The following is a 22,270-nucleotide window of genomic DNA, read 5'->3' as shown; positions in this document are numbered from 1 at the left end:
TGTAGTTTCCTGATTTCTGTTACCCTGTCTTCTTAAGCAAGGGTATTATATTAGCAGTTCTGATCCACTGGAACCCTTTCCACATCCATGGATTTTGGAACATTGTAACCAACGGATCCACTGTCTTTCTTGCCACTTTTAATATCCTATCATATAGGCCATCAGGCACTGCGGTCTTGTACATGTTCATTGCCTTCAACTGTTCAGTACTTTCTCCCTATTGACAAAGGTAATTGTTCTAAGTTCCTCCCTTTCTTTAACCTTTGCATTACCTCTTACTATTGTTGAATTTTGTTTTTTGTGACAATGCCCAAACTGTTCAATGTAGTTTTCCAAACTTGGAACAGAGTATGAGTCAACTGTTGTAACCACAGTGACTCTGTATTGATTGTTGCAAAATCATTATGGTCTATCTGGTTTCACCCCCATTATGGTAGTGAGCTCCATCTATTATGACTCAGTTCAACAATGTCCATCATAAATTTAATTCCTTCACTCACTTGAGCTAATCTGTCTGGATTGAGTCTGTAAAGGCGTTTGAGAGATAATATATTACTCCATATTAACATCATCAACAGACAAAGTGTTGTCCTGGCTTATTCACACATGTTGATTTAGAACTCTTTAATAACCTAACTTAATACAAGCCACTTCAGTAATTTTCTGGAAGATAAAACATCGATACTATCTAATTTTTGAGCACCTCCATACCTTCAAATCAGATTGCAGGATGATCACATTCTCCAATTATTCTCATTCTCCAATTATTCTGATATTTCTATTTTGCTACTTCCACTGGTGTAAGTATGTTTTCTTCCTGATTGTTAACACTGTCATGATATCTTTAACATGTTAACATGGCACACTCACTGATTCTTTCTCCTGTCTGGAGCACTGACAACATGATTCACAATATTGAGTTTCTTTTTGATTTTGTAAAGTCCTGTGAACCATGCTTTTTGTGGTTCCCTGAGCCAGATAATTGCTGAAGCACATAGTCATGCACAACAGAACTTTGAAATTTTGGCCTTTTTATCTGTTTTAATTTTTGTTTGCTGGACTGCCTTCAAATCTTTTTAGTCAATTTACATGCTTTGTTCAGCTTCAGCCTTAAATTCAAAACATAGATTAGAAGTGTAATTATTTCAATCGAGGATAATCCATATCTTGTAAAAAAAAATTGAACTAAATTGTCAATTACCATTTTCACAGTAATTTTCACTAGAAGTACTGCTTCAGGAAATCGTATGAAACATTCATTATTGTTAAAGGATTGTGGCTGAAACTTTTTTGACTTTGTGTCAATGATAATAAGTTTCAACGGTGTTTTATCTCCAAGATGCTCAGTGAGATTTCTCATATTATCGTCTCATACTCACCTCATTCACTACCTACGCCACCCAGTAGGTCCAATCCTAGCCCTATTCTACCACTCACTGTGACCAGAAGAAGGGGTGACGTGGTGGCTTGGTGGTTTGCACTGCTGTCTCACAATGCCAGGGACCTGGGTGCAATGCCAGCCTTGAGCAACTGTCTGTCTGGTGTTTGCACATTCTCCCTGTCTCTGTGTGCATTCCCTCTGGGTGTTCCAGTTTCCTCCCACAATCCAAAGATACGCAGGTAAGGTGGATTGGCCATGCTAAATTGCCCATTGAGTCCCAGGATGTGTAGGGTATGAGGATTAGCCGTAGGAAATGCAGGGTTACAGGAATAGGGTTGGAGGTAGATTCTGCGTGGGATGGTCTTCTGAGATTTGGTGTGGACTCGTAGGGCTGAATGGCCTGTTTCCATATTGAAGGGATGCTATGCATTTTCAGCTGCCTGGACATCCTAGCAATGCCTGACATCTTCAACTGGCTGTAGTACACCCAGGAAAGTACTGTCCATCTGGACTAGCCTGCATGGTTTGTAGCAGGTCATATTCACAATAGAAAAGTGGATATTGATGCACCATATTGTGGGCAGCCACGTTGGTGGATGCAAAAAGGCAAGACAAGGCAGTGATGTTAAACATTGAGGTAAGCCTCAAGGCAAGTGAGCTCCAAGAGTGTATATATGCATTCCAGAATTGCAACCTGGCCCAGTCCATGAGCTGGGCCTTTGTCCATGTCTGTGCCCCAAGTATCCTAGCAGCAGTGTTTCAATGCTTGAAGCCATTGCTTTGAAGTGCAGTTTTAAATTGCAGAAATAAATGGATCGGAAAGGTAACATGGAGCCCTAAGAACTGGAAAGTGTCATAGAATACAGTGTGGAAGCAGGCCATTTGTCCCATCAAGTGCACCTCGAGCCACCAAAGAACATCCCACCCCATCTCTGTAAAACTCTCAGATGCTAACATTGTGGACATGGTGGAAGTGTCGCCATTGCATTGGAGCATGCCCTGAAATATTGTTGAGAGTATTTGGTGTCTTGTTTCCTTTCAGTGCATTGTATAGTAGGAAGCCATATATAAATAATGCAAGGTGTACTGTTAATGAGCCCAATAACAATCCAATAAAAAGTAATAGTCCATATTAATAGAAAACTTGCTGCTGCCGAGCAAGACGCTCATCTCCAAGTTTGGAACTGAGTTAGAAAATATAGCAAGCTTCTCCTTATGTTGTGAAAGGACTCATCAATTTTCATTAAACTTTCAAAAAAATGTATCCAGTATCCTCCTCTTCTTCCTTTTATGGGCCTGAGATCTAGTCACAACACAGTCAGGAAAGAATCCAGGATGTTAGTCTTGTAATATTTCAGTTCCTTTTACCTCCTTGGGTTGTTCTACTACCCTTGATGAGGTTAATATTTTTGAACCTGCCATGTCATTTCATAAAATAAAATCAACCCTCTGTATGAATTTGTTTCACCACTTCCAGTCCAACAACTTGTTTTTACCAAGTCTCTGTTTAATTGAACTCTGTATAATAAGACTGGTTTGTAACCGGATATTCTGTTCACTGCCACTGGATTGAGGTTAAATTGAATCCATGGCTGGACAACGGGCAAATGTAAATTGTAATTGTTGGCCCAGGTTTAACACCCATATATGATATTTGTGTGGATTCATCTACACACCAGTTGACAGCCACGTCAAATGGTGTACAGTGATTTCTGTTCTTCGGAGAGGACCTTCAGGGGGCCAACAGCCAAGGGAGGTTCATCAAAAAGAATCAATGACACAGGGTAGTGGATAAGATGGGACATTAAATGAGGAAAACTTGCAACGTTAGGCAGCACGCAAGTGAGTATTTTTCTGGCCCTAGAAGATGTCTTCCACGTGACATTATCAGCAGTAGAACGGGTACATGTGGTTCTTGTGAGGGAAATATTTACAGACAGTAGCATCATGGTGTGTTAAACAGCCAATTAAATTATGGCAGCTTGTACATTTGTACAGGGAGATTTAGCACTTGTCTAGATATTCTGCTAGTAATCTTGTGGTTGAGGTTAATTTCGAAGCTCAATGTTCTGTAGGAAACATGCAATTGCTGGCCCAAATTTAATGGCCATGTACAGCAATTACATGGTCCCACTACATGACACACATATCAGCTACCCAACCTCCAATGGTATAAAGTGAGTGCTGACCTGGAGGTTAGAGAGAACCTTCACATGGCCAGTAGCCAAGGAAGGCTGATTAGAAAGCAGTTGTGACACAGGGAAATGGATATGAGAGGTCCTTCTTGGGTGTTCCCTCTGGTTGAGGCTCTGACTAAGCAAGCATTTCCATTGCCTTGGGAGATATCACAGGTCTTTGTTACAACAATCAAAAAAGAGCTGGTTTAAATTATTGTAAGAGGTTTTAGCTCTTCCTGACTTAGATGAAAGGTAGTCGTTAAAAATTGAAGCAACAGTACCAACATCAAGTAAAATTCAGCTCTAAATTGCCTTAGGCAGGTACTTTAAGCTGGCAGAGAATTTCAGGTTAAGGCCAAAGGCAGACAGAAAGCAATAAATTCTGAGCCTGTGCATTTAGTTTTGAAATTTGTGACTGGAGTCCCTTAATTTGCAAAGATTGTTCAAAATGAACAAATCAATGAATGATTGCAAATCAAGAAAAACAACTGAATGAACACCATGAGAATGAGAGGATTCAGTGGAAATAAAGCAAGTGATCATGACCTTGCACAAAGCAGTCCACCTTCTGACCAAAATACAGAAGTTTCTCCAGAAAGGGTTGATGCAGTAATGAGAGGGAGAAATCATTGACGAGAAAGCATGACTAAATGGTATGAAGTGAAAGTAAAAGAAAGACAGACAGAAGAAACAGATGAGAAAGAAGATATGTAGCTTATAAATGATGAAGCTGCTGATGCAGTTTTGATGCTAACGGCCAAGAAAACACAAAGACACCGTTGGTAAACAGGATAAAGGACAATATGAAGTAGCTAAGGAACAGTGAGAGCATAGAATGAGTATTGACAAGATAAGATGTGTCGCAAAAGCACTGACATTTGACCTAAATAAACAGAAACTGGGACAAGATCAATGGAACTTGACACTGTGATAGAAAATAATGAACAGTTTTAGGAGGAAATCATCGACAGCAGAACAGATTGAAAGAACATTAAGGGGGCAAATGGTACAGAAGAGAAAACTTGTGTGAATATCGCAGAGATGAAAGCTAAAAGAACAATGTTTAGAAAGGAGCTTTGGGTGTATAAACCTGCTCATCAGCAATTTTGAACACCAATCTGCTCAGCCAATGTTGTGGATGGAAACTGGTGCCCTTCGTTGAGCCAGCTGAATTAGTTCACAATTAACAGTATTCCCTATTTTGCTGACCAACTGAAATTAACACCATAACAGCAGCAGAAAATGCAGTAGAACCTCAGCGTTAATGTTCCTATTCTGTTAGTTCTGTTTCTCTGTCCACAGATGCTGCCAGATCTGCTTAATTTCTTGAGCATCTTCTGTTTTTAATTCCTGTTTCCAGCATGCATCTTCTGTTTTTAATTCCTGTTTCCAGCATCTGCAGTATTTTGCTTTCAACATAACGCTGCACTTTGATTTAAACTATTGCTGTTAACAATCAGATAATTTATAGTTTTATTTTTGTCATTTTTACAAAACGTGACAAAGGTGAGAATGCAGATGCAGATGAGCAATGGAATAAACAAAAGAGAATGAGAAAATCTGGTGGAATTGGAAATTCCAATCTACCTTCTAAGCAAGATGCAGAAGATTCTTCAGAAAGGATTGATGCAGAAATGAAAGAGGAAACTGGTACAATGGAAAACATTGAACAAACAAGTGAACTGAAAGACAAGAGAACACAGGCAGAGGAAATGGACTGGAAAGAAGGCATGTAGCTTATGAATGAGGAAGATAATGACATGATTGAAATGCCTATGACCAAGATAGCTGTTAACAATCAGATCATTTACAACCTTACTTTTGTCATTTTTATAAAGGTTGGAAGGCAGTTGCAGATGAGCAATGGAATGAACAAACGAAAATGAGAAAATCCAGTGAAATTGGAAGTGGAGCAATTAATCATGACATTGGACAAGACAATCCACCTTCTAAGCAAAACGTAGAATATTATTCTGATAGGGTGGGTGCAGTAAGGAAAGAGACAAATGCAACAATGGAAAACATTGAAAAAACATGTGACCTGAATGAAAACGGAAAAGAGGCAGAAGAAACCGATTGGAAAGAAGGTATGTAGGTTATAAATGAGGAAGAACTGATGTAGTTGAAATGCTTACAATGGAAAAAATGCAGACACCACTGGTAAGAAGGAAAATATGGGAAAGGATCAAGTCGAATGAAGTGGAAAACTATAAACAAAATAATAGGCATTAGAAAGGCAAATTGGCATTTCATTCAAAGATACAATAGGATGGAGGAGAACTGATCAAAAATGGGCTAATCTACAGAAGAAATCATTGATTTTTTTAAAGGGTGAGTTAATGAACACAAATAGGCATTTATCATCAGAAAATAATACTTTGGTTTGTAAGGAGTGAGTAAACAGAAGTATCGAGAATTGTTTGTTTCAATTCCTCAGCATTCCACTTAATATTTTCAGCAGCAGAACAGGTCCAGGTAGTTTTTATGAGAGAAACATTTACAGACAGCAGCATCATGATTTGTTAGACATCCTATTAATTATGATAACACGTACAATTGTACAGGGAGATTTAGTATCTCACTCAGTTTTTCTGCTATTAATCTCCTGACGGAGGTTAACTTCAAACCACAATGTTTTGCAAGAAAAATGTAATTATTAGCCAAATTCATTGGCCATGTGTGACAGTTATATGGTCTCACTACACACCCATTAGCTACTTGTCCTCATATGGTACAAAGTGACTACTGACCTGCAGGTTAGAGAGAGCCTTCACATGATCAGTTGGCAAGGAAGGCTATTAGAAAGCTCTTATGACATCGGGAAATGAATATGAGAGGATTCAGTAGAGGATTCTGTGCTCCTTCAGGCTGGGCCTCTACAAGTATTTGCATTACCTTAGAGGATCTCTTCACTCTATCGGACAACATTCAAATCTGTTTTCAACTGTTATGAATTCCTCTTCCTAACTTGGATGGAGGGAAATCTTTACAAATTGAAACAATAGGACCAATTTAAATTAAAATTCTTGCTCCAACTTGCCTTAGACAGGTATATTAAGCCTGCAGAGATTTTCAAGTTAATGGCAAAGGCAGAAAGAAAGCCAGGAATCCTGCTGAGATTTACCTATCCATCTGCCCAGTTAGCACTGGGGTTATGACTGGTGTCCTTTATTTTGCAAGCCAAGATTGTTCAAAATCAACAGTGTTCTCTCTTTGACAACCTTAAAAATACATCATACTTAGACTTTTAACTGCTTCTGTCATACATCAGATTATCTATGTTGCATATAATCGTATTTTTTTAAAAATTATCAAAGGAGAGACCACAGATCAAAAAAATCAATCAAGTGAACCAATCAGAAGAAGAGATTTCAGTGAAAATGAAAATGGAGTGAACAATCAAGATCTTGGACAAAACAATCCACCTTTTAACGAAAATATAGAAGATCCACCAAAAGATTTTGCAACAGTAATGAAAGGCGATGATGGACAGTGGGCTGGTGGCACAACTGAATGGAAGGGCACGCCAGAAACAACTGGAAAAGATGGAGTGCAAGTTGTAAAAGAAAAGGATGCTGGAACTGTTGAAATGTTGGCAACTAAGAAAACACAAAGATTCCAGTACTAGACAGAAAGGAAAGTAGATAAGAGCGTTTTGAATAACTAAGGAACAGTGAGGTGGAAACAATGGAATAAAATAATAGTTAAGATGAAAGTGAAACTGGCATTTTACTCAAATAGCAGTCGAGAAGAAAATAAATCAAACCTGGGTGAATCTGTGTTAAATCATTAAAAATTAACAGATGAGTTAATCGACATCAATGCAGATGCAAAACATATTAAAGGGATACATGGAACGGAACAGAAACATAGGTGAAAGTAAAAAATAGATGAAAGTACAGTTCACGAACAAAAACAGAAGAGGTAAAATAACACACAAGAAAAGTCGATGAATTTTACAAATCAAAGCAATGGCCTACAAGTTGCCAACATGTCACCTAATGCCAACATTGTGAGGAGCTAATAAATAAGGAAAGAAATGAATACCTTTCAGAGAGTGAAATGAATTAAATTATATGTGAAAACAAAAGCCAAGTGCATCACTTAAACAATTTTTTAACAGGCTTAAAGGAAGACAAAATATCCAGAGCAAACATTTATGAAAGTAATGCTAAAATGGAAGAATGATTCAGAGCAACTAAGACAGAAGATGTTAGGTTAGTTAGTTTAAAAAAAAGTACTGCTGGCAGCTTTTCTTGTTTGTTTAGCATGTGTTCAGAATGAAAGATCTAAAAAATAATAAGCAAGTGAAATTTAGTATTTTTGTTTTTTGGGAACAGTGGACAAAAGGGAAAACCAGCCTGAACAATCATTACATTAAAAATATAAAAGTAGTGTTTGAGTTGACTTAAGATTAATTATGTCAATCACTGTTTATTTCTTTCTGGATTTACACAATAATTCAGGAATGAGCCATCAGCAACAGATTTGAGTGTATCATCTTTTAGTTTAAATGTTTAAATCATCAATAATTGCCTTGAATTGTTCTGCTTTGTCCATTCTGCAGATAATCTTTTGTAAAAATTGGATTGTGAAGCGGAATATACAAATTGCGTAGAGGATTGCCAATGTAATTTGAAAGCAATTATTTCGTAAAATAAGTCACCAATGTCATCTACAACGAGAATGATGCAATAATGTGATCACACTTTTCTTCAACAGTAAAATGACTGTGAGCTGAGTTATTTAATTTTCCTTTCAATAAAACAAATTATCTCACATAGTTTTATTGCCAGTGTCAATGTCAGAGAGAGAGAGAGACACATCATGGTTATATATTGTCAGCCTACGGCTCTGGAATTTCAATCTGAAGTGCAAGTAGGCAGGACATCCACTCAATGGGGAGAGAAGAGGAAGATTTATGGATTCCATTACATAAATTGGATAAAAATTGAATTAACAACATTGTTTGGAGTAAGCTGATAGAATGTCTTTGAAAGCATGATTTAAGGAGCTGACTAAATCATTTCGAGGATAAGACTACACATTTTAAACTATTTCTAAAATCATAAATGAATATATTTACAAAGTCATATGTGATTCCTTGCTTGTCTCACTTTCAGTAAAGTACTTAGTCTTTCATTGCTATATTACTTAAGAAATACCAGAATAAAAGACGTAGGAGCAGAGGAGGCCATTCAGCTCACTGTATCCGCTCCACTGTTAACTGGCCTGGATAGGATGCTCTTCAAAGGGTCGGTGTGGACTCAATAGACCAAATGGCCTGCTTCCAAAATGTAGGGATTCTATGGTTCTATATGATGATCGCCTGACTCTCACAGACTGTTTTTATGAAATTTGACCAATGTGAATTGGACGAAAGGCAACCCAAACTGATTTTTAAAAATTTATCTTTCTTTATAGGAGGCTCCAATTCTGTCTTGAAATTGTGTATGTCCTTTGTCTGTGCTTGATGGCTGCATGCTTGGTGTCGCATTTTAATAATTTTTCTCAGTGTTAACAAATGACAAAATTGATCTTTCTTTTAAGAAGAAATCATAAACACCTTATTTCTTACAGTAGAAACAATTAACCCCTTTTTATTTGGAGAAAGGTATATTCACATGACAAAAATAAGTTAAATCTGTGGCATTTGAAAAGAGGAACATTGATTCATTCTTCCTCACCCAGTCATAAGATTAATAAAATGTTGTAAGGCACATTGCAGGAGCATTACCAAACGAATTTAGATATTGAACCACAAAAGTTTTAGCTCTAAGGAATTGTTGCACTGTTATTTAGAAACCGACATGTGGGCATGGAACTGAACTTTGTTTGTCCGCTGTCCTGATACAAAGTTGGATTGCCTTGGAAGGGATCACAAATTTTTTTGAAGAAAGTCAAATATAAAAGCATCTTTTCTCTCTTGGCATGCACTCATATAGCAATCAAATTTACCAGCAGAGTAGAGAAGAGTTTTAATTCCAGGTCTACGAAGAGGCTGGATTTTCCTGAGATTGTTGGCAATGTGTTTTTGGGACCACTTCCAGCAGCTCATCATGCTGGAGGTTAAATGTGAACCGTCTCAACGTTTGGGAGGAAACCAATTAACGGATTCTGTCCACCAATGAGGGAAAAAAACTGAACAGCTCTGTTTAAAAAGCTTTCAAAGCAGATACAATCAGACAGTGTGATTCCCAGACAGCAGATTTTCAGTTTTACATAGCAATTGGTTGTGGGTAGTGCAACTCCAAAATTCAGCTATTCCTCCCATAATAAGCCACATTAATGCAATCCAAGCCAAGATGCATATTTTTCTTTCTGGGAATGAGAATGATAAGGCCTACCAGGCCAACGATGAAGGCATCGTTGGAGGTCATTGAAGATGCCTGCAGCCCTAGCGCGGTGAACTGGGAGGGTCTGAGGAAGGATCACCAGACCCGAAATGTTAACTCTGTATTCTCCTTCACAGATGCTGCCAGACCTGCTGAGCTTTTCCAGCAACTTTGTTTTTGTTGTTGTGGTGAACTGTACTTGGGTCCATTGAAGAAAGTACTTCATTGACCTTTCACAGCCTGACAAAGTGCATAGGATGCAAAGCCAAACCAAAAACCATGAGTGTTGTAAATTGATGGTACATCTTGGAGCAGTAGGCTCTCCTATACAGTATCATGTGAGTATACTGCTGATGTGTGTAAGAAGTGTCACTTCATTCACTCATGGGAACTGGTCATTGGTGGCTGGGCCAGCATTTCTGGCCTGTCTTAGTTGGCCTTGAGAAGGTGGTGGCTGTGAACTGGTGCTGGTGACCTTTGAAGCATTACAATCCATTTGCTGTAGGTAGACTGGCAATGCCATTAGGGAAGAAATTCCAGGATAGTGTGACCCAGTGACCATGAACAAATGGCAAAATATTTCTAAGTGAGAATGGTGAATGGATTGGAGGAGACTTGCAGGTGGTGTTCTCATGTGTCTGCTGCCCTTGTCCTTTTAAATGGTGGTGGTTGCATGTTTGGAAGATGCTGTCTAAGGATCTTTGGTGAAATTCTGCATCTACATCTGTAGATGGCACATGTTGCAACTGAGCATTTGTGGAGGCTGGAGTGGATGCTTGTGGATGTGGTACTAACCCATGAGGCTTACTAATCCCCTTAAGGGTAGGAAATCTGCCATCCTCACATCTGACTCCACATCCAAGGCTCTCAACTGCCCTCTGAAATGTCCGAGCGAGCCGCTCAGTTGTGTTCAATTGCTAAAAAGTCTCAACAAAGAAATGAAACCAGATAGATCACCTGGCATTAGCACAGTCACTGGAAAAGATCATGGCTGTACCAGCCCTGTTGACCCTGCAAAGCCCATGTTACTAATATCTGGGAGTTAGTGCCAAATTTGGAGAGCTGTCTCTCAGGCTACTCAAGCAACAACCTTGTATAGTCATTGCCACGGAATCATACCCTACCAATAATGGCCCAGACACCACCATCACCATCCCTGGATATGTCCTGTCTCATCAGCAGGACAGGCCCAGCAGAGGTGGTATACAGTCTGGCAGGTGTTACACTGGGAGTCCTCAATCTTGATGCTGGACCCCATGAAATCTTTTGGCTTCAGGTTAAACATGAGTAAGGAAACCTCTTGCTGATTATCACATACCATCGTCCATACTGATGAATCAGTACTCCTCCGTCTTGAACAACACTCAGAGGAAGCACTGAGAATGGCAATGGCACAAAATGTACTCTGGGTAGGAGAGTTCAAATTCCACCACCAAGAGTGTAACAGCAGCAGCACCACTGATTGAGCTCGTCAAGTCCTAAAGTACATTGCTGTAGGCCCAGTCTATCAGCTGGTTGTGAGGAAACAAACAAGAGGAGAAAACACACTTGATTTCCTCCTTACCAATCTGCCAACTGTCCATGACAATGTCAGTGGGACCACTGCACTGTCCTTGTGGAGAAGTGGTCCTGCCTTCACATTGGGAATAACTTCATTTGGATTGGGGAGGTACTATCGCCGTGCTAAATGGGACAGACTTCAAACAGATCTACCAACTGCATAAGGTGCAGTGGGCCATCAACAGCAGCAGGATTTTTCTCCAGTATAATCTGCAACCTCATGGCCTGGCACTTGAACATTACCATCAAACCAGGGGTTCAACTGTAGTTCACTAGAGAATGCAGGAAGGCGTACCAGGAGCAGCTCTAGGCATACCCCATCTCACCTGACCCCCTCAAAAATTTAGTTCAAAGCCCTATGCACAACCCCATTTGGTCGATTTGCCAAGACGGTGGTCCCTTTGTGATGGGCTCCACCTGAATCTCTCCTTCTCTAGTAGAGGCACCAATACCCCATGAATTTGAACCTGTTTCTCCCACACCAATCTTTGAGCCACACTTTACCTCTTTAATCACAGAGGGCAGCCTCTTTCCCCTCAGTATACTATCCCTGATCACAACTACATTTCTTTTTTCTCTTCCCTCTATCATGTTTGCTCATCTTCTCTGCTTTGTGGAATGATGACAAAGGCCTGCTGCCTGTCAACAATTATATGATTGGCTCTGAGGTAGCTGAATAGCTTATGAGTGTGAACAAGACGGTAAAAGTCTTTTGCATCTCCAGAGTGGAAGGTGCTGTTTCTGTCTCTGAATTTAAAAAAACACCTAGTCTGAAGAAGATAACAAAGTGTGGAGCTGGATGAACACAGCAGGCCAAGTAGCATCTCGGGAGCACAAAAGCTGACGTTTTGGACCTAGACCCTTCATCAGAGTTCTGCAGTTCCCATTATCACTGATACAGTCTAAAGAAAGTAAGTTTATTTTCCCTCACCAGCTCCTGTAAGCTATTGTTTTTAATCAACAAGTCAGAGACTGTAAACTTGTGAACCAGTTACTGTGTGCTTCTTGCAGTTTAAGAACTTGAGGAAGTGAGAAATCGCAGAATAGCAAATCCTGGCAAGTAATGAGGATCATCTCAGTAAGCACTGTGCACAGTATTTTCCTTCCATCTGCAACACCAATTTTTTTTTTCTTATTTGTCTGTGTCACTCTGTATGTGTATGTAAGGGGAGTTTTATAAAGTAGTTAAAAATTTAAAAAATAGAATTACCTACCAATAGTTGGCCTGGAACTAGAATCTATTTATTTCCAACAAATTGTAGTGCTTGTTAATTATAGAAACCTGCTATATGCTCTTTCAGCCTGGTTCAGAAATGCCAGATAAATTGGGGAATTTTGCTGATGTTGATAAAGTCTTTAACTTTCATGATGGCTTTGGGAAAAGTAAGGCTTGATTTCCAGTGAGCTACCACAATTGACGTGTAATAATAGACATGAGCAGCATAAAATTGAGTGAGGAGGTCTGTTTGTATTCATGAAACTTCCTGAAATTGATACTTAGCCACATTTTTGGAAAACTGTGCCCACTGTAAATTTTGAAACTGCCACTCACCTTTCTATCATGGCCCGGTTTTACTCTCTATCAAGGTTGTGCTTGCAAGCTTATGCCTACACAAAGTTGGCATATAACAGTTCTGGGCTCACTCAGCACTTGCTACCAAACATGTGTATTCTGAAGTGAGGTTAAACAGCACTTTAGGATCACTGTCCAGTAGTTACTGTTTGTCTACACTGATCACAAGTCTCTGCTGCCAACCAGCCTCGCTGTCTCCTCTCAACATTCACAATTTCTCCCAGAAAGAACGAAGTTCTTCATCTATAGTATAGGAACTGCTGATATAAAATATTTAGCATATTTGAATCAAATGTCTTCCTCTAATATATTTTATTTCAAGAAATCAAACTTTTAAAAATTATTGAACAAAAGTCAGAACGATATAATGATAAATGTTTAGCAGCTTAGATATTACATGAATACTAAAACAATGTGATTTTTTTTGGTCTTCAAATACATTGATAGCCACTGCTATATATTGTGATCCCTTTTATAAATAAGCACACCAACAAACTATTCAGACATTGCTGTACAGTAACTGGTCTTCAGTTGTTTAATGTACATCTTATTGCTTGTGAAATGAATTATTTATTTTAAGTAAACATTAAGAATCACTTACAGTGATGTGACAAAAACACATTAAGTTTTCATGTAAGAACTAGGCCATAATTGAAAAACATACCTCAATTGCATATGTAATGGTGTCAAACAACTATAAAGCTATAACCGCATCTATTTATATTTATCAATGAAGAATAGCACAAGAAGCCTGGGGGTTCTGTCACACACTTAGACATCCTAATCCTAACCCTGACCATGATAATTTGTAGAATATAATTATGTTGATCAGCAGAAGTAAATGGCAGGCACTGTGACTGACTTACTTACTATTATTTTCATATTTCACGCAATCTTAGACTCTGATTATTTATTTAAATGATTATGCACTCGGAAGAAGAATCAGTACTTGAAGAATTTGATGAGTCTGATCATTTTGAATCTGAACTACGACTCCACACAGGAATTCTTGTTTGTCTTGGAGCTACAGTACAAGCCCGAGAATATCCGGATGTTATGCTGCAAATTCTTTTAGCCTGCAGGCAAGCAAAACAAAATTCTATATGACATCTGGTACAGATGACATATTTGCACATTTCTTTATGCTCTATGAGAACCCCACATGTAGGACAGGCACGAATTTTGGGACAATTTGGAATATTGCTGAAGGGTAAAGTCTTGGTGTCACAGTTTTGCAGGGTTTCCAGCTGGATGTTGGTGCAACCTACATTGTCACATCGATCAGAGCGTGGTGCAAGTCCCTTCCATTCCTTCATACATTGCCAGCAGAATTGATAACATTTTCCTTTCTCTCTCAAACAGATGGTACATAAAACACACAGGTTTGTTAGATTGTTTCTTTCAACGCAAGTTCCACATCCAGGGCACTTTAGAAACGAAATACAAAAATAATTACATAAATTTTGAGACAGAATGTGTTGAAAATACGTAACTTTTACATCTAGAACACTAAATAAAGACAAATAATGAAAGGATCACTTAAACAAGTATACTGCTGCAAGTATTCTTTGATATCACAAACATCTTTGCATTCATATTATGGTTGAGATAGGAGGCGTGCATTGCCTTTGTCTGTTTCACTACTCCATGAGACACAACATAAAGTTAAATGTTTTGTCCAGCTCCTGACGTGGCTAATTATACGCCTCCTCTAAGGCTTAAGATGAAAGGATACATTGATACATTTAATAAACTCAAATTAGTCATTTTTTTATTTAAAAATTATTTGATGGAATTGCATACTGGTTTTGAAAGTTTGAAAATATAACTGGTTATCCATTTAAACAAACACGCACGCATAGTTACTTTGGCAAAGGAACACATTGTCCAATAGTTTTAATTCTACATGGGAAAAGAAAGACAAGCTGTAGATTGTTCAGAAGACTGTTGGTCTGACATTCGGGTACATCAGAAATCAATAGCCTTCACTACATCATAAGATTAGAAGTGGGGATGTTTGCCAATGATTGCACAATGTTCAGCATGAGATACTCAAGCAGTCCATGTACAAATACAATCAGGTTGGGACAATATCTAGCCTTGGGCTGACAAGTGGCAAAAAACATTTGTGCCACAAATGCCAGGCAATGACTGTCTCCAATAAATGACAGTCGAACTACCATCTTTGACATTAAACGTTGTAACCATCACTGAATCCCCATCATTACATCCTTATGGTTACCATTGACCAGAAACTCAGCTGGACTTGTCACATCAACACAATAGGCTAACAATAGGTCAAGGACTAGGAATACCGCAGTGATTAACTCACCTCCTGGCTTCCCAAAACCTGCACACCATCTACAAATCATAAATCAAAAGTGTGGTGGAATACTTCCCCCTTGTTTGGATGGGTGTAGTTCCAGCACCACTCAACAAGCTTGACACCATCCAAGTCGATGCAGCCCATTGACTGACACTATATTCCCAAGTGTCCATTCCCTTCACCACCAATGCTCAGTGGCAGCAGTGTGTTCCACCTACAAGGTGCACTGCAGGAATTTACTAAAGTTCCTTAGACAACACCTTCCAAATCCACAACTGATTCTATCTAGAAGGACAAGGGCAACAGACAGATGGGATCACCACCAGCTGCAAGTTCCCCTCCAAGCCCTTCACCACCCTGATTTGCAAATAAATTGCCATTCCTTCATTGTTGCTGCGTCAAATCCTGGAATTCTTTCCATAATGCTAATGTGGGTCTACCTACAGCATATTGACTGCATTGGCGCAAAAAGTCAGCTCACCACTTTGGCAAGGGCAACTCAGGATGGGCAATAAATACAGGCCAGCAGCAGTGCCCAAATCCCACAAGTGGATAAAAAAGATCAAGGCAGAAGGAGAATTTTGGGGATCAGGTGAAAGGGTCTGCTGATCTAGAACAGGATTCATTGCCAAATAAATGTGCATAGAGGTGAAGGCCATGTTAGAAGATCTAAGCATCAAATTTCTTGACATGAAGGTTTAAGGGCATAAAGCTAAGTCCTTTGCCTTAAAAAAAACTATTCTTAAAATCAGATAACGCTGCTATCATGATTGAATCAGTATTGGTAAATGCCTTAAATAAAAACAGAAGGTGCTGCAGAAACTCAGCAGGTCTGGCAGCATCTGTGGAGAGAAAGCATTTAGAATCCAGCGACCCTTCTTCAGTACAGTTATGAACTCAAATATTAACTCTGCTTTCTCCCTGCAGGGAATGCTGCCAGACCTACTGAGTTTCTCCAACGATTTGTTTTTATTTATGTTCTTCAGCATCCACAGTTCTCTTTTGTTAAATTCTGATTGTCTTACTCTTCCATATTCAAGCCCATTCTGAATTTTGGGCAGTATTCAAAATACACAGAGGTGGCAGGTGATTTCGCTTTCAAACACCTCAAACCAACTGGAAAATGAAATCATGAGAGCTACCAATCAGAAAAAGGTTGCTGCCTAAATCCCCACCCCCCACCAACCTCACTGCCTGTATGGGAACTGACCAAATCTGTTCCATCAATCACTGGCTGTTTCTCTCCCTCTCTCCCATGTGGAACAATAAACTGTGGAAGGTGAGTGATGGCAATGAGGAAGGCTGGAAAGGCTAGTGTGAATCAAGTCTCTGCCAGGCCAGGAGAGGAAGTGAGTCCACATTTATCTTGGAATGGGGGAATCAGTATATGTTGGGTGGTAAGTGAGAAACTGAAAATGGGAGAGGCAGGCTGCAAAAGGGAGAGAACAGTTTTTAAACCTGTCACCAGAGGAATATGTTAGCAAGTGGGAGCCAGGAGACCTTTAAGTCTTTAAAATAATGAATTGCTTATAAATTAATTTGGAATCTCTATCTTAAGGCTGTATAAATTCAGGGGCTGCTAAATGGAGGACAATGTATTGGGATGCTGTTGTAATCAATACCGTGCTAATTGGATAACTTAATACTGAGCAGTTTTATTTCACAAGAAAGATTTGCATTTGTGGGTATCAAAGCATTTCATGCACTCTGAATTATGTGGTGTAGTGACTGTGTTTGAGGCAAACATAACCGTTTTATATTTATTAAGATCCCCAACAGTAATGAACAGTTTAGTCATAGAGCTATACAGCATTGAAACGGATGCTTCGGTCCAAGTCATCCTGCCAACCAAATATCCTAAATAAATCTAGTCCCATTTGTCATATTTGGACCATATCCCTCTAAACCCTAGATAACACGGTGTGAAGGTGGATGAACACAGCAGGACAAGCAACATCAGAGGAGCTGGAAAGCTTGACGTTTCAGGTCGGGACCCTTCTTCAGAAATGGGGGGAGGGGAAGGGGATTCTGAAATAAATAGGGAGACAAGGGGAGGTGGATAGAAGGTGGATAAAGGAGAAGATAGGGTGGGAGGAGATAGACAGGTCCAAGAGGTGGGGTTAGACCCAGTGAAGGTGAATGTAGGACTCCCCACCTACATTCAAGACAACAGAGCATTTTGCTAAAAATTAGAATCCAATCTTTCAAGTGAGAAATTAGGAAAATCTTCCACACAAAGAGTGGTAGAAGGTTGAAACACTGTTCTTCAAAAAGCAATTGATGTTGATCAAAATCAACGTAAGGTAAATTGTTTAATTTAAATCTGCGATTAACATTGAGTAAAAATGATGTTAACTATCTTGTATAAGTCTTCCTGCTTTGTTTGTATATGATGCAATCCCATCAGCTGGAACATCACTAGTTCATGGAAGGAGTGTTTAGGGGTGTTTTTTTTGTGTGTAAACATGTGTGTTGAGTATTTTGAAGCAAGTTTATTGTTAACTTATCCCTGTTGTCTTGTGTCAATTTACATAATGTGAGTGTCTAAGAAGTTAAGAGTTAATGGAGGAGTGACGATTAATTCTTTCAAATCCAGTTTGCACATATGACAGGCATTCAAGAAAAAAAGTTGGTCCCTGCTTTTGAATAGTCTCCATTCCTGTAATATTCCATATTAAATACTAAGTATGAATTTTAATTACCCATTTGCATTCACAATACTGTTGGGCAGCAAGTATGGCAATTTTCTTTTCAAAATATTGCTGTTCTTCATCAGTCAGAAGTGCATGTCTGCGAACCTCCACATAAGACCATTGCTTGTTGCATTTCTCTTCAGTGCCTTCCATCTCAGCAGGACAGTGAAATATGAAATGACCCTACAGGAGAGATTTAAAATGTTAAATAAATCAAACAAGAAGTGAAATAAAACAGAAATAAGACCATAAGATATAAGAGCAGAAATTAGGCCATTTGGCCCATCGAGTTTGGTCTGCTATTCAATCATGGCTGATATATTTCTCAACCCCATAACCCCATTCTCCTGCTTTCTCCCTATAACCCTTGATCGTCTTGACAATCAAGAAACCTATCTATCTTTGTCTTAAACATTCATGACAAGCTAGCCCCCACAGCCTTCTATGGCAGTGAATTCCATGAGTCACCACTCTCTGGCTGAAGACGTTTCTTCTTTATCTCTGTTCTAAAGGGTCTTCCCGTTAATATAAGGCTGTGCCATAGGATCCTAGTCTCTTCTAATAATCTTCCCAATGTTCACTCTGTCCAGGCCATTCTGTAATCTGTAAGTTTCAGTTAGATCCAACTCATCCTTCTAAATTCCACTGAGTATAGACGCAGAGTCCTTAAATGTTCCTCATATGTTAAACTTCTCATTCCTAGGATTATTCTTGTGAACATCCCCTGGACCCACTCCAGGGGCAGTACATCCTTCCTGAGGTTTGGGGACCAAAATTGCTCACAATATTCTAAATGTGGTCTGACCAGAACTTTATAAAGCCTCTGAAGTACATCCCTGCTTTCATATTCTAGTCCTCTTGAGATAAATGCCAACATTGTATTTGTCCCCTTAACTACCGACTCAAGCTGCAAATTTACCTTAACAGAAAACTGGACCTGGCTCCCAAGTCCCTTTGCACTTCACATTTATGAACTGACTCCCCAATTAGAAAATAGTCCATACAGATATGTACAAATGAAGTGTCTGAGGCGCTGACCTGATCCATCAGGCTCCGACACCATGCAGTAAGTGAATTAGGGTCCACAGCATGTCCACACGACATTTCTACTCTCAGAACATCTGGGGTGTCATCTCCTGAAATGGAAAACTTTGATTCAAATTCTGACCAATAAAGTCGAAAGAAGACCAGTTCTGCTGTCAATTGCCAAACACGGACATTACTGTTAACCATAAAGAAAGCTTCCCACAAAGACGTAGTATTATCCGTCACTTGATTTTCCTCCGTGCAGACAGCAAGTTTAATCTTGAGCCAGATAGAGTTAATGCCTTGGAATGAAGCAGCAGTGTTGTCAGCAAGCAGGGAAGTGTACAATCATGTTAAAATATTCATTCAGAGCATAAAATTTTTAAAAAGCACTTATTATTGTTCACTTTTAATTCATATCTTCAGATAATCTAACGATCATACTTGGATTGCAATAAAAGCTAAAATTAAGTAAGCAGACATCCTGAAAAAGATTTTAAATGTGGATTTCCTTGTCATCATGGGAAATTTCACATTTTATAAATATAAAATTAGTCTGTCAGGATTAGTAAATGGTTTTCAAGTAATAATTAACTTACTGCATAGCTGAAAACTCATTATCCCTCTTTTAAGGAGTGACCTTTTCTAAGGTTTGTGACATGGTAAGACCAACAATGTAAAAGTTCTTGTTAATTTAAGTAATTTCCAATATTGTTAGTCTAGTGCTAGTGGAGTGTCAGTGCTTCAATCAGATAACTTCCGGAGAAGCATACAGTCAGTGATAGCATGTTCTGGATTGCGTCATGAATTGTGAGCATCTGTGGATTCTATAAATTAATGCTACTTTTACTGGAGGAATGATGACTTAAGTAAGAAAGAACAGTTAATGTTTCAACTCTGATATGACTCTTTCGGCGGCATGTTTCCAGCACTTCCTGTTTTTATTTTAGATTCCCTGCCATTTCTCACTGCAAAATATGGACCAAAGTAATTACTGCCCAGAATTTCTTTAAAAGTCTACTTTTTTTTAAAAAAAGCAAATTAAAGCCTGAAATGCTGCAAATTTGATGTAAATGGGGCAGAAAATAGTCGGAGCTATCATCATGATGAACGCACTCTGTCTTACATCCTACCAAAAACTGCCGAATACTTTACATGAAAGCAATACCACTTTAAAATATCATCACCTAAAATATAATTGTAACCCATAATCTTTTTGTCATTTGCAACTATGTTATTTTGCCAATGCAAAGAAAACCAGTGCATCACCAGCTCACCTCCTCCAGTATTAAACACAAACAAAAACAGAAACTGCAGTTCTGAGTCAGAGTCACCGAACCCGAAACGATTTCCCTGCACAAATGCTGCCAGACTTGCTAAACTTTTCCAGCAACTTCTGTTTTTGTTTCTGATTTACAGTGTCCGCAGTTCTGCCGGTTTTTATTTAGTCTCCTTCAGTATTACCCCGAAATACTCCGTTCTCTCATTCTGGCCTCTTGTTCAATCTAGTTTTTAATTGTTTCAATTGGCCGGGCTCGAGGGTCTATACTCCCTAATACTTCAGCCTCTCTCGAAAATTTTTATGTCCTCCGCTTAAGGCACACGTTAAAACTTTTTGACAAATCTTTTGACACTCTGACTCAATTCTCCTTCCGTGACTGGCTCGGTGCCTTAAAGTGCCGCGTGAGTTTGTTCTGTGTTAAATGTTACATTTTGTTCAAGATGCTACACCATTCGAAAGTGTTGTTCATTAATGCTGTAATTGCTTCAAATAAAATCTGTCTTTACTTTTCAGTTTGTAACTCTAATGAATATTTCATGAATATTTTACCAGTGATCTCGTCCTTTCTCTTCACAAATTTCAAAGTGCTGTCGCTGGGATCATAACTCTTCTCTGGAACATCTTCCATAGTCCTATTTCACTGCTTCAGTCTCAATGACGTGGCCAAAAGCTCATCGGACAGCCCAGGCCAACACTATGGAGCTCTGGAAAGCAACGTCCGATTGTAACTGAACAAAATCAACAAAATTAGTTACCTCACAGACCGAACGCAACAACCTTTCAGACTCTGTTTTGTTAGCTATTTCATTGGCTGTTTAAAAGAAAACAAACCAATGAGTGATCAGTCAGGCACACGTGTTGTTCTGTGGTGTTTCAGTTTCTTCTGCTCTCAATCATTTCCTGGAAGCGTGAAGCTGGATGAACACAGCAGGCCCAGCAGCATCTCAGGAGCACAAAAGCTGACGTTTCGGGCCTAGACCCTTCATCAGAGAGGGGTACGGGGTGAGGGTTCTGGAATAAATAGGGAGAGAGGGGGAGGCGGACTGAAGATGGAGAGAAAAGAAGATAGGTGAAGAGGAGAGTATAGGTGGGGAGGGGATAGGTCAGTCCATGGAGGAAGGACAGGTCAAGAGTGCAGGAGGAGATGAGTAGGTAGGAGTTGGGGGTGGGGCTTGAGGTGGGAGGAGGGGATAGGTCGGAAGGAAGGACAGGCTAGGGAAGCAGGGATGAGCTGAGCTGGTCTTGGGATGTAGCCAGGGGTGGGGGGATTTTGAAGCTTGTGCAGTCCACATTGTAAACATTGGGCTCCAGGGTTCTCAAGTGAAATATGAATTGCTGTTCCTGCAACCTTCAGGTGGCATTGTTGTGGCACTGCAGGAGGCCCAGGATGGACATGTCGTCCAAGGAGTGGGCGGGGGAGTTGAAATGGTTTGTGACTGGGAGGTGCAGTCATTTGTTGTGAACCAAGCATAGCTGTTCCGCAAAGCGGTCTCCAAGCCTCCGCTTGGTTTCCCCGATGTAGAGGAGGCCACATCTGGAACAGCAGATACAGTATACCACATTAGCAGATGTGCAGTTGAACATCTGTTTGATGTGGAAGGTCTTCTTGGGGCCTGGGATGGGGGTGAGTGGGGAGGTGTTGGGGCAGGTGTAGCACTTCCTGCAGTTGTATAGAATAGTGCTGGGGGTGGTGGGGCTAGTGGGGAGTCCAGCTCTACACCTTGTTATCTCAGATTCTCCAGCATCTGCAGCTCCTACTACGTCTGAAACGTCAGCTTTCCTGCTCCTCTGATGCTGCTTGGTCTGCTGTGTTCATCCAACTCTCCACCTTGTTATCTCCTCTCTCTCCTTCCCGGACCTCTCTGTTTCCATCTCTGGCAACCACCTGGAAACTGATACCCATTTCAAGCCTACCAA

The 22,270-nt window shown here is 39.7% G+C and overlaps 2 protein-coding genes across 2 annotated transcripts in view; one reads left to right on the top strand and one right to left on the bottom strand.

Moving 5' to 3' along the window:
• Window positions 1-8,275, top strand: part of LOC125457889 (ubiquitin carboxyl-terminal hydrolase 47) — a 50,847-nt gene extending 42,572 nt beyond the window's left edge. Inside the window, exons 14-16 of the mRNA XM_048542630.1 lie at window positions 5,065-5,286; window positions 5,397-5,645; window positions 6,876-8,275. Of these exons, the coding sequence (XP_048398587.1) occupies window positions 5,065-5,286; window positions 5,397-5,645; window positions 6,876-7,186 (782 nt within the window). The 3' untranslated portion in view covers window positions 7,187-8,275. The remainder of the gene's footprint in view (window positions 1-5,064; window positions 5,287-5,396; window positions 5,646-6,875) is intronic.
• A 5,110-nt stretch (window positions 8,276-13,385) lies between these two features.
• Window positions 13,386-21,122, bottom strand: si:ch211-212k18.15 (uncharacterized protein LOC563681 homolog). Its single transcript, XM_048542510.2, has 4 exons — window positions 20,903-21,122; window positions 19,084-19,181; window positions 18,055-18,228; window positions 13,386-14,453 (listed from the first exon to the last, which is right to left on the bottom strand). Exons 1-4 carry the CDS (start codon window positions 20,979-20,981, stop codon window positions 13,998-14,000), a joined length of 807 nt encoding a protein of 268 aa, XP_048398467.1. The 5' UTR covers window positions 20,982-21,122; the 3' UTR covers window positions 13,386-13,997.
• Window positions 21,123-22,270: the final 1,148 nt, after the last annotated feature.

This window comes from Stegostoma tigrinum, chromosome 14, assembly GCF_030684315.1.
Source record: "Stegostoma tigrinum isolate sSteTig4 chromosome 14, sSteTig4.hap1, whole genome shotgun sequence".
Taxonomy (NCBI): domain Eukaryota; kingdom Metazoa; phylum Chordata; class Chondrichthyes; order Orectolobiformes; family Stegostomatidae; genus Stegostoma; species Stegostoma tigrinum.
The sequence above is the reverse complement of the archived record's forward strand: the minus strand, read 5'-3'. Positions and strand labels throughout refer to the sequence as shown.